At 48.1% G+C, this 11,124-nt stretch overlaps 1 protein-coding gene across 1 annotated transcript; it reads left to right on the forward strand.

Moving 5' to 3' along the window:
• The first annotated feature begins 254 nt into the window (after positions 1 to 254).
• On the forward strand, positions 255 to 10,913 carry LOC140122931 (serine/threonine-protein kinase SBK1-like). Its single transcript, XM_072144175.1, has 3 exons — positions 255 to 372; positions 973 to 1,175; positions 10,203 to 10,913. Exons 1-3 carry the CDS (start codon positions 255 to 257, stop codon positions 10,911 to 10,913), a joined length of 1,032 nt encoding a protein of 343 aa, XP_072000276.1.
• The last annotated feature ends 211 nt before the right edge of the window (positions 10,914 to 11,124 follow it).

Raw genomic sequence — 11,124 nt, forward strand, 5'->3', positions numbered from 1 at the left:
TAAAACTGTTTAGAATAAAATGTAGTTTTAGCCTGTTCTTGGTTATAGTTATGGAAAAAAATCGAATAACCAATAATAAGTCCAACATTATGAATTATTTTGGGGTGGTCACCCAGTCCTTTCACATTATACTGTGAATAGCTAAAGTATGATGGATTGTGATGATATATTGACATGAAGACCTATTGACCATTATATTTTCTTTCTTGTAGACTATTTGCTCAAGATCAAGCCTCACCAATCCTTAAGCCAAAATGGAACCAGTCTTCCAAACTGTAGAGGTTGAGGAGATTACCGAATGCTACAGGATCATCAAGAGGCTTGGTCAGGGGGCTTATGGACAAGTCCTACTTGCACAAGACAAACTTACAGGTATGTGACCAAGGCCATAAAGCTGGATATGCAGACTAATACAAACTAGATTAAAAATTGTAAAGTGTTACATAATTTGGCGCAATATAAATATTATTATTATTCTGCTCATATTGGTGGATTCGACTAATGATGTAATCTACAGAGGGATTGCGCACTCTCCGTTCCTTATCCCTTATTTGTTGTAATCTCTGGTAGAATCTGCCTCATTTTGTTACATATGTATTTCTTTTTTTGAGTGAGAACAGTGAATATCGCTCTTCTCTCTCCTGTGACCACTAACTGGTTAGTGTAGAGGATATTTCCTGCCCAGTTAGGAGTTTACACAAGGAGACCTGTGCTTCACTGTAGGCAAAAGGAGCCAGAACAGAAGGAAATCCTATAGAAAATGATCTAATATCTGTCAATCAAATGTCTATTTGACACACAGCTTCATGCATCATGCAAGTGTTATGAATGGGGAAAGAGGAGGTGACTTATCAGCTGTTGGATTAAGAGTTGGGGCTGTTGTAATCAACTAATCCATTACCTGTATGGTTATTAGAATATTATTTTATCAAGAGAGATCTAGGAGGTAACATCTAATTGTCTTTTCTTTAGGTAAACCATTTGCACTGAAGTTGGTGAGAAAGGACAGGACCAAGTTGAAATCTTTTCTAATGGAACTGTCCGTATCAATCTCTCTCTCGGAGCACCCTGGATTTATTACAACCTACCCGATATTTACACACACCATGGACTACTATGCGATGACTCAGGAGCTGGCAACAGCGGGAACACTGCATCACCTCATTCAAGCTGAGGTAAGAAATGCCTTCTTCATATTGTGACATACACCTTATTATCCTATTAATAGAGATGAGCGAACACTAAAATGCTCGGGTACTCGTTATTCGAGACGAACTTTTCCCGATGCTCGAGTGCTCGTCTCGAATAACGAACCCCATTGAAGTCAATGGGAGACTCGAGCATTTTTCAAGGGGACCAAGGCTCTGCACAGGGAAGCTTGGCCAAACACCTGGGAACCTCAGAAAAGGATGGAAACACCACGGAAATGGACAGGAAACAGCAGGGGCAGCATGCATGGATGCCTCTGAGGCTGCTTAATCGCACCATTATGCCAAAATTATGGGCAACAGCATGGCCATGACAGAGTGACAGAATGAAGCTAGATAGCATGTAAAACATCCAATAATTGACCCTGACACTATAGGGGACGGCATGCAGAGGCAGAGGCAGCGGCAGCAGGCTAGAGAGTGGCATGGCAACATACCCTAAATGGACTCAGGCTTCAAACCAATGGGTGGCAGAGAGGAACCAAAGGAGGTGAGCAAGAAGCGCTCAAATAATATCGGTACATGATAAAAGTTTGCCAGTATATTTTGTGGATTACACAGCAGGGTGGCGACAAAGTTAACATGGAAGCCATGAAAACAACCCAAAATTCTGCCTGACACAGCTCGTTTGATAAGGGGACCATGTATGGAGGCAGTGAACTAGTAGTAGATTAAAGGTGCTGCAGTTAAAACTATGTTAGTTGGATCTTGGCATGGAGCTGGCGCTCCGCTGCCAGGCGAGCTTTCGCCAATCCAAGCCCCTGTCTATAGGCTACTCCCCAAACAGCACTTCTAAGAACCTTTTGTATAAGATCAAGTGTAGTAGCGTTCTTATAAGTTTAGGATATGGCGGGTGAGGGGAATGTAAACAGATGCGCAAGAAGCGCTGAAATAATATCCCTAAATGGTAAAAGTTTGCAAGTATATTTTGGGGATTACACAGCAGGGTGGCGACAAAGTTAACAACTTTGATGTGGAATGCCCTGTAATAGCTCTTGGGCGGTGTGCCTTTTATCGCCTAGGCTCAGCAGTTTCAGCACCGCCTGCTGTCGCTTAGCGACGGCACTGCTGCTGTGCCTAGAGCTACCGACTGATGGCGCCATGCCCACGGATGGTAATTCGGAGGAGGAGGAGGTGGAGGAGGGGTGGGAGGAGGTATAGTAGGCCTTTGAGACCTGGACCGAGGTAGGCCCCGCAATTCTCTGCGTCGGCAGTATATGACCAGCCCCAGGGTCAGACTCGGTCCCAGCCTGCACCAAGTTAAGTGTAGTAGCGTTCTTATAAGTTTGGGATATGGCGGGTGAGGGGAATGTAAACAGATGCGCAAGAAGCGCATGATGCGCATGGAGCTGGCGCTCCGCTGCCAGGCGAGCTTTCGCCAATTCAAGCCCCTGTCTCTAGGCTACTCCCCAAACAGCACTTCTAAGAACCTTTTGTATAAGATCAAGTGTAGTAGCGTTCTTATAAGTTTAGGATATGCCGGGTGAGGGGAATGTAAACAGATGCGCAAGAAGCGCATGATGCGCATGGAGCTGGCGCTCCGCTGCCAGGCGAGCTTTCGCCAATTCAAGCCCCTGTCTCTAGGCTACTCCCCAAACAGCACTTCTAAGAACCTTTTGTATAAGATCAAGTGTAGTAGCGTTCTTATAAGTTTAGGATATGCCGGGTGAGGGGAATGTAAACAGATGCGCAAGAAGCGCATGATGCGCATGGAGCTGGCGCTCCGCTGCCAGGCGAGCTTTCGCCAATTCAAGCCCCTGTCTCTAGGCTACTCCCCAAACAGCACTTCTAAGAACCTTTTGTATAAGATCAAGTGTAGTAGCGTTCTTATAAGTTTAGGATATGCCGGGTGAGGGGAATGTAAACAGATGCGCAAGAAGCGCATGATGCGCATGGAGCTGGCGCTCCGCTGCCAGGCGAGCTTTCGCCAATTCAAGCCCCTGTCTCTAGGCTACTCCCCAAACAGCACTTCTAAGAACCTTTTGTATAAGATCAAGTGTAGTAGCGTTCTTATAAGTTTAGGATATGCCGGGTGAGGGGAATGTAAACAGATGCGCAAGAAGCGCATGATGCGCATGGAGCTGGCGCTCCGCTGCCAGGCGAGCTTTCGCCAATTCAAGCCCCTGTCTCTAGGCTACTCCCCAAACAGCACTTCTAAGAACCTTTTGTATAAGATCAAGTGTAGTAGCGTTCTTATAAGTTTAGGATATGCCGGGTGAGGGGAATGTAAACAGATGCGCAAGAAGCGCTGAAATAATATCCCTAAATGGTAAAAGTTTGCCAGTATATTTTGTGGATAACACAGCAGGGTGGCGACAAAGTTAACAACTTTGATGTGGAATCCATGAAAACAACCCAAATTTCTGCCTGACACACCTCGTTTGATAAAGGGACGATGTATGGAGGCAGCTATATGGACGACTTTTGGAGGTAGCAATGGAGACAACGTGTGGAGGCTGCTATGGAGACAATTTAATTTGGATAGTGCCTGTATGTGGCAGTCCCAAACATTTTTCAAACCAGAGGAGCAGGTAGGTGGCCCTCCAGTAAAATGGAATAGATTGAGTGCCTGTATGTGGCAGTCCCAAAAATGTTTCAAACCAGAGGAGCAGGTAGGTGGCCCTGCAGTAAAATGGAATAGATTGAGTGCCTGTATGTGGCAGTCCCAAAAATTTTTCAAACCAGAGGAGCAGGTAGGTGGCCCTCCAGTAAAATGGAATAGATTGAGTGCCTGTATGTGGCAGTCCCAAAAATGTTTCAAACCAGAGGAGCAGGTAGGTGGCCCTGCAGTAAAATGGAATAGATTGAGTGCCTGTATGTGGCAGTCCCAAAAATGTTTCAAACCAGAGGAGCAGGTAGGTGGCCCTGCAGTAAAATGGAATAGATTGAGTGCCTGTATGTGGCACTCACAAAAATTGTTTCAAACAGAGGACCGGGTAGGTGGCCCTCCAGAAAAATTAAATGCATGAAGTACTATAGCAAGAGCCAGTGGGCCCTGTCAAAAAATAGCCATTTTCCTCTGCTTTACTGTACAAAGAGGAGGAGAAGGAGGAAAATGAGGAGGAGGAGGAGTGGATCAATTATTCAGGTTGAGCTTCCTTCACCTGGTGGAGATTGGAAATTCTGAGAAATCCAGCCTTTATTCATTTTAATAAGCGTCAGCCTGTCAGCGCTGTCAGTCGACAGGCGTGTACGCTTATCGGTGATGATGCCACCAGCTGCACTGAAAACCCGCTCGGACAAGACGCTAGCGGCAGGGCAGGCAAGAACCTCCAAGGCGTACAGCGCCAGTTCGTGCCACATGTCCAGCTTTGAAACCCAGTAGTTGTAGGGAGCTGTGTGATCATTTAGGACGATGGTATGGTCAGCTACGTACTCCCTCACCATCTTTCTGTAAAGATCAGCCCTACTCTGCCGAGACTGGGGACAGGTGACAGTGTCTTGCTGGGGTGACATAAAGCTGGCAAAAGCCTTGTAAAGCGTACCCTTGCCAGTGCTGGACAAGCTGCCTGCTCGCCTACTCTCCCTCGCTACTTGTCCCGCAGAACTACGCACTCTGCCGCTAGCGCTGTCAGAAGGGAAATACTGTTTCAGCTTGTGCACCAGGGCCTGCTGGTATTCATGCATTCTCACACTCCTTTCCTCTGCAGGGATGAGAGTGGAAAGATTTTGCTTGTACCGTGGGTCCAGGAGAGTGAACACCCAGTAATCGGTGCTGGAATAAATTCTTTGAACGCGAGGGTCACGGGATAGGCAGCCTAGCATGAAATCTGCCATATGCGCCAGAGTACCAACGCGTAAGAATTCACTCCCCTCACTGGCCTGACTGTCCATTTCCTCCTCCTCCAACTCCTCCAACTCCTCTTCTTCTGCCCATACACGCTGAACAGTAAAGGACTCAACAATGGTCCCCTCTTGTGTCTCGCCAACATTCTCCTCCTCTTCCTCCTCATCCTCCTCCACCTCCACCTCCTCCGATATGCGCTGAGAAACAGACCTGAGGGTGCTTTGGCTATCAACAAGGGAATATTCGTCCCCTGTCTCTTGTGACGAGCGCAAAGCTTCCGACTTCATGCTGACCAGAGAGTTTTTCAACAGGCCAAGCAGCGGGATGGTGAGGCTGATGATGGCGGCATCGCCACTGACCATCTGTGTTGACTCCTCAAAGTTACTCAGCACCTGACAGATATCAGACATCCACGTCCACTCCTCATTGTAGACTTGAGGAAGCTGACTGACCTGACTACCAGTTCTGGTGGAAGTTGACATCTGGCAGTCTACAATCGCTCTGCGCTGCTGGTAAACTCTGTATAACATGGTCAGTGTTGAATTCCACCTCGTGGGCACGTCGCACAACAGTCGGTGAGCGGGCAGTTGGAGGCGGCGCTGCGCTGCCCTGAGAGTGGCAGCATCTGGGCTGGACTTCCTGAAATGCGCACAGATGCGGCGCACCTTCGTGAGCAAATCAGACAGATTGGGGTATGTCTTGAGGAAACGCTGAACTATCAGATTTAACACATGGGCCAGGCATGGCACATGTGTCAGTCTGCCGAGTTGCAGAGCCGCCACCAGGTTACGGCCGTTGTCACACACAACCATTCCCGGCTTGAGGTTCAGCGGTGCCAGCCACAGATCAGTCTGCGCCGTGATGCCCTGTAATAGCTCTTGGGCGGTGTGCCTTTTGTCGCCTAGGCTCAGCAGTTTGAGCACCGCCTGCTGTCGCTTAGCGACGGCACTGCTGCTGTGCCTAGAGCTACCGACTGATGGCGCCGTGCCCACGGATGGTAGTTCGGAGGAGGAGGTGGAGGAGGGGTGGGAGGAGGAGGAGGCATAGTAGGCCTGAAACACCTGGACCGAGGTAGGCCCCGCAATCCTCGTCGTCGGCAGTATATGAGCAGCCCCAGGGTCAGACTCGGTCCCAGCCTCCACCAAGTTAACCCAATGTGCCGTCAGAGATATATAGTGGCCCTGCCCGGCAGCACTCGTCCACGTGTCCGTGGTCAGGTGGACCTTGTCAGAAACGGCGTTGGTCAGGGCACGGATTATGTTGTCTGACACGTGCTGGTGCAGGGCTGGGACGGCACATCGGGAAAAGTAGTGGCGGCTGGGGACCGAATACCGAGGGGCGGCCGCCGCCATGAGGTTGCGAAAGGCCTCGGTCTCTACTAGCCTATAGGGCAGCATCTCCAGGCTAAGCAATCTGGAGATGTGCACATTAAGGGCTTGGGCGTGCGGGTGGGTTGCACTATATTTGCGTTTCCGCTCCAGCGTCTGGGGTATGGAGAGCTGAACGCTGGTGGATGCTGTGGAGGATCGTGGAGGCGACGATGGGGTTTTTGTGCCAGGGTCCTGGGCAGGGGGCTGACTAGCAGCTGACACAGGGGAAGGAGCAGTGGTGTGCACGGCCGGAGGTGAACGGGCTTGTTGCCACTGAGTGGGGTGCTTAGCATTCATATGCCTGCGCATACTGGTGGTAGTTAAGCTAGTAGTGGTGGAACCCCTGCTGAGCCTGGTTTGGCAAATGTTGCACACCACAGTCCGTCGGTCATCCGGTGTTTCCTTAAAGAACCTCCACACTTCTGAAGATCTAGCCCTCGCCGCAAGAGCCCTCACCACGGGAGCTTCACTAGTTGACAGTGGCGCTGATGCACCAGCTCTGGCCCTGCCTCTCCGTCTGGCCCCACCACTGCCTCTTCCAACCTGTTCAGGTCGAGGACTCTCCTCCGTCTCAGAAGCACTGTGTTCACCCGGCCTCTCAACCCAGCTTGGGTCTGTCACCTCATCATCCTCCGATCCCTCAGTCTGCTCCCCCCTCGGACTTCCTGCCCTGACAACAACTTCCCCACTGTCTGACAACCGTGTCTCCTCATCGTCGGACACCTCTTTACACACTTCCACTACGTCAACAAGGTCATCATCACCCACAGACTGTGACTGGTGGAAAACCTGGGCATCGGAAAATTGCTCAGCAGCAACCGGACAAGTGGTTTGTGACTGTGGGAAGGGTCCAGAAAACAGTTCCTCAGAGTATGCCGGTTCAAATGCCAAATTTTCCTGGGAGGGGGCAGACTGGGGGGGAGGAGGCTGAGGTGCAGGAGCTGGAGGAGTGGCGATTTCGGTGACATGGGTGGACTGCGTGGAAGACTGACTGGTGGTGGACAAATTGCTCGAAGCATTGTCAGCAATCCACGACATCACCTGTTCGCACTGTTCTGGCCTCAACAGTGCTCTACCACGAGTCCCAGTAACTTCAGACATGAACCTAGGGAGTGTAGCTCTGCGGCGTTCCCCTGCTCCCTCATCAGCAGGTGGTGTCTCACCCCGCCCAGGACCACGGCCTCTGACCCCTGCAGTAGTTGGACGCCCACGTCCCCGCCCTCGTCCTCTACCCCTAGCCCTCGGGTTAAACATTTTTAAAATGAGAGTTATAACTTTTTTGTTTTTTTTACTTCTTTTTGTTTTTTTTGGTGTTTTTTTGTGTTTTTTGTTTTTTTTTGAGTTTTTAAAACCAAACAATCCTATCCTATTGCTATGGCTATTTTCTAGCCAAGTATCAAAGGAAGCACACTACTATGCCAGATGAGATGACACTGAGTTATTGCCTAATAGAAATCCAACCCCTACTGAATTTTCCCACTTCGGCCTTTGCTATGGATATGTGCGCCACTAAGCGCAGAACACAGCGGTCGCAAGTCTCACTACAAATTGCTCAGAATTGGCAAGTACATGCACTGCAGAAACTACAGCCACCAGCAGATCAACCAGAAATCAAATATATAGAACGCTACTGTAGGCTTCAAGAAGCTGTTTGTATTCTCCTATGGCTATTTTCTAGCCAAGTATCAAAGGAAGCACACTACTATGCCAGATGAGATGACACTGAGTTATTGCCTAATAGAAATCCAACCCCTACTGAATTTTGCCACTTCGGCCTTTGCTATGGATATGTGCGCCACTAAGCGCAGAACACAGCGGTCGCAAGTCTCACTACAAATTGCTCAGAATTGGCAAGTACATGCACTGCAGAAACTACAGCCACCAGCAGATCAACCAGAAATCAAATATATAGAACGCTACTGTAGGCTTCAAGAAGCTGTTTGTATTCTCCTATGGCTATTTGCTAGCCAAGTATCAAAGGAAGCACACTACTATGCCAGATGAGATGACACTGAGTTATTGCCTAATAGAAATCCAACCCCTACTGAATTTTGCCACTTCGGCCTTTGCTATGGATATGTGCGCCACTAAGCGCAGAACACAGCGGTCGCAAGTCTCACTACAAATTGCTCAGAATTGGCAAGTACATGCACTGCAGAAACTACAGCCACCAGCAGATCAACCAGAAATCAAATATATAGAACGCTACTGTAGGCTTCAAGAAGCTGTTTGTATTCTCCTATGGCTATTTGCTAGCCAAGTATCAAAGGAAGCACACTACTATGCCAGATGAGATGACACTGAGTTATTGCCTAATAGAAATCCAACCCCTACTGAATTTTGCCACTTCGGCCTTTGCTATGGATATGTGCGCCACTAAGCGCAGAACACAGCGGTCGCAAGTCTCACTACAAATTGCTCAGAATTGGCAAGTACATGCACTGCAGAAACTACAGCCACCAGCAGATCAACCAGAAATCAAATATATAGAACGCTACTGTAGGCTTCAAGAAGCTGTTTGTATTCTCCTATGGCTATTTTCTAGCCAAGTATCAAAGGAAGCACACTACTATGCCAGATGAGATGACACTGAGTTATTGCCTAATAGAAATCCAACCCCTACTGAATTTTGCCACTTCGGCCTTTGCTATGGATATGTGCGCCACTAAGCGCAGAACACAGCGGTCGCAAGTCTCACTACAAATTGCTCAGAATTGGCAAGTACATGCACTGCAGAAACTACAGCCACCAGCAGATCAACCAGAAATCAAATATATAGAACGCTACTGTAGGCTTCAAGAAGCTGTTTGTATTCTCCTATGGCTATTTTCTAGCCAAGTATCAAAGGAAGCACACTACTATGCCAGATGAGATGACACTGAGTTATTGCCTAATAGAAATCCAACCCCTACTGAATTTTCCCACTTCGGCCTTTGCTATGGATATGTGCGCCACTAAGCGCAGAACACAGCGGTCGCAAGTCTCACTACAAATTGCTCAGAATTGGCAAGTACATGCACTGCAGAAACTACAGCCACCAGCAGATCAACCAGAAATCAAATATATAGAACGCTACTGTAGGCTTCAAGAAGCTGTTTGTATTCTCCTATGGCTATTTTCTAGCCAAGTATCAAAGGAAGCACACTACTATGCCAGATGAGATGACACTGAGTTATTGCCTAATAGAAATCCAACCCCTACTGAATTTTCCCACTTCGGTCTTTGCTATGGATATGTGTGCCACTAAGAGCTAAACACAACGGTAGCAAGTCCCCCTGCTAATTCCTCACAAAATGGTAAAAGATGCAAATTAAAATAAAAAAAGTAGAACGTTATTGTAGCCCTAAGAAGGGCTGTTGGGTTCTTTGAGAATCACTCCTGCCTAACAGTAAGCTAATAGAACACCCTAACGCTTTCCCTGACCAGCAGCAGCTCTCTCCCTAGCGGCATCCAGAGACAGAATGATCCGAGCAGCGCGGCCAGCGGCTAGTCTATCCCAGGGTCACCTGATCTGGCCAGCCAACCACTGCTATTGACGTGTAAGGGTACCACGTCATGCTGGGTGGAGTGCAGAGTCTCCTGGCTTGTGATTGGCTCTGTTTCTGGCCGCCAAAAAGCAAAACGGCGGGAGCTGCCATTTTCTCGAGCGGGCGAAGTATTCGTCCGAGTAACGAGCAGTTTCGAGTACCCTAATGCTCGACCGAGCATCAAGCTCGGACGAGCATGTTCGCTCATCTCTACCTATTAACCAACCCAACATCTTCTCCTCAGACTGATGTATATGACCATGTATAATCTATATGTGTGTAACTTATGATGCTCATCTTATTTTTGCAGGTTGGACTTTCAGAAGAAATGGTAAAAAGATGTGCAGTCCAAATTTCCAGCGCTCTGGACTACATGCACCATAAAGGGTTGGTGCACAGGGATCTGAAGCCGGACAATGTCCTCCTCATGGACAGAGATTGCCATCATATCGTGCTTGGTGACTTTGGTTTAACTCAGCCTGTCGGTAGCATTGTAATCTCAATGTCGCACATTATCCCGTATATGTCTCCAGAGTTGTGTGACATCTCGGACGACGAATATTTAATTTTACACCCTAGTGTAGATACCTGGGCTTTTGGGGTACTACTATTTGTCACCCTTACTGGATATTATCCTTGGAGACGCGCCTTCAGTGATGACATCATGTACCTGGACTATGTATACTGGCTGGACAATCTGAGCTATATTCCCCCACCAGCTCGTTGGGACCAATTTTCCCCTGCAGCTAACACGATGTTGAGAAATCTTCTTGTTCCGGACCAATCTTGTAGACACTCAGTTCTTTCAGTCTTAAATTACATTAATTTTCCCTGGAAAACTGATGTTAGTGGAGGCAACCCATGGGAGGCTGAAAGTCCAGTGGACTGTGACAGTGACAGTCAACCTATTGACCAAGAAGGTACCACGTCAAGCCATACAATGGAAGCGGATAATCCAGTTCTAATTATCACGGAGGAAGATGCTATGCTGACACTTGGATTGGAAGTGGAAATTTCTTAGGACTTCATCGTGGGATCCTAAAAGGTTCTGGCGCTTCTTGATCAGTCGACCAACATTGGGAACTCAAAAAACGTGAGTATTACATTTATCTAATAAGATATTGTTGAAAATGTTAGTTAGCTGTTTATTTGAGTTTGGTTTCTATCCTTGGGAAGTAAAGGTGAAGGGTGCATCTTCAGTGTTTAGCTCTGTAATGGTACAACAAGGCAAG

The sequence above is a fragment of the Engystomops pustulosus genome, chromosome 3 (genome assembly GCF_040894005.1).
Source record: "Engystomops pustulosus chromosome 3, aEngPut4.maternal, whole genome shotgun sequence".
Classification (NCBI taxonomy): domain Eukaryota; kingdom Metazoa; phylum Chordata; class Amphibia; order Anura; family Leptodactylidae; genus Engystomops; species Engystomops pustulosus.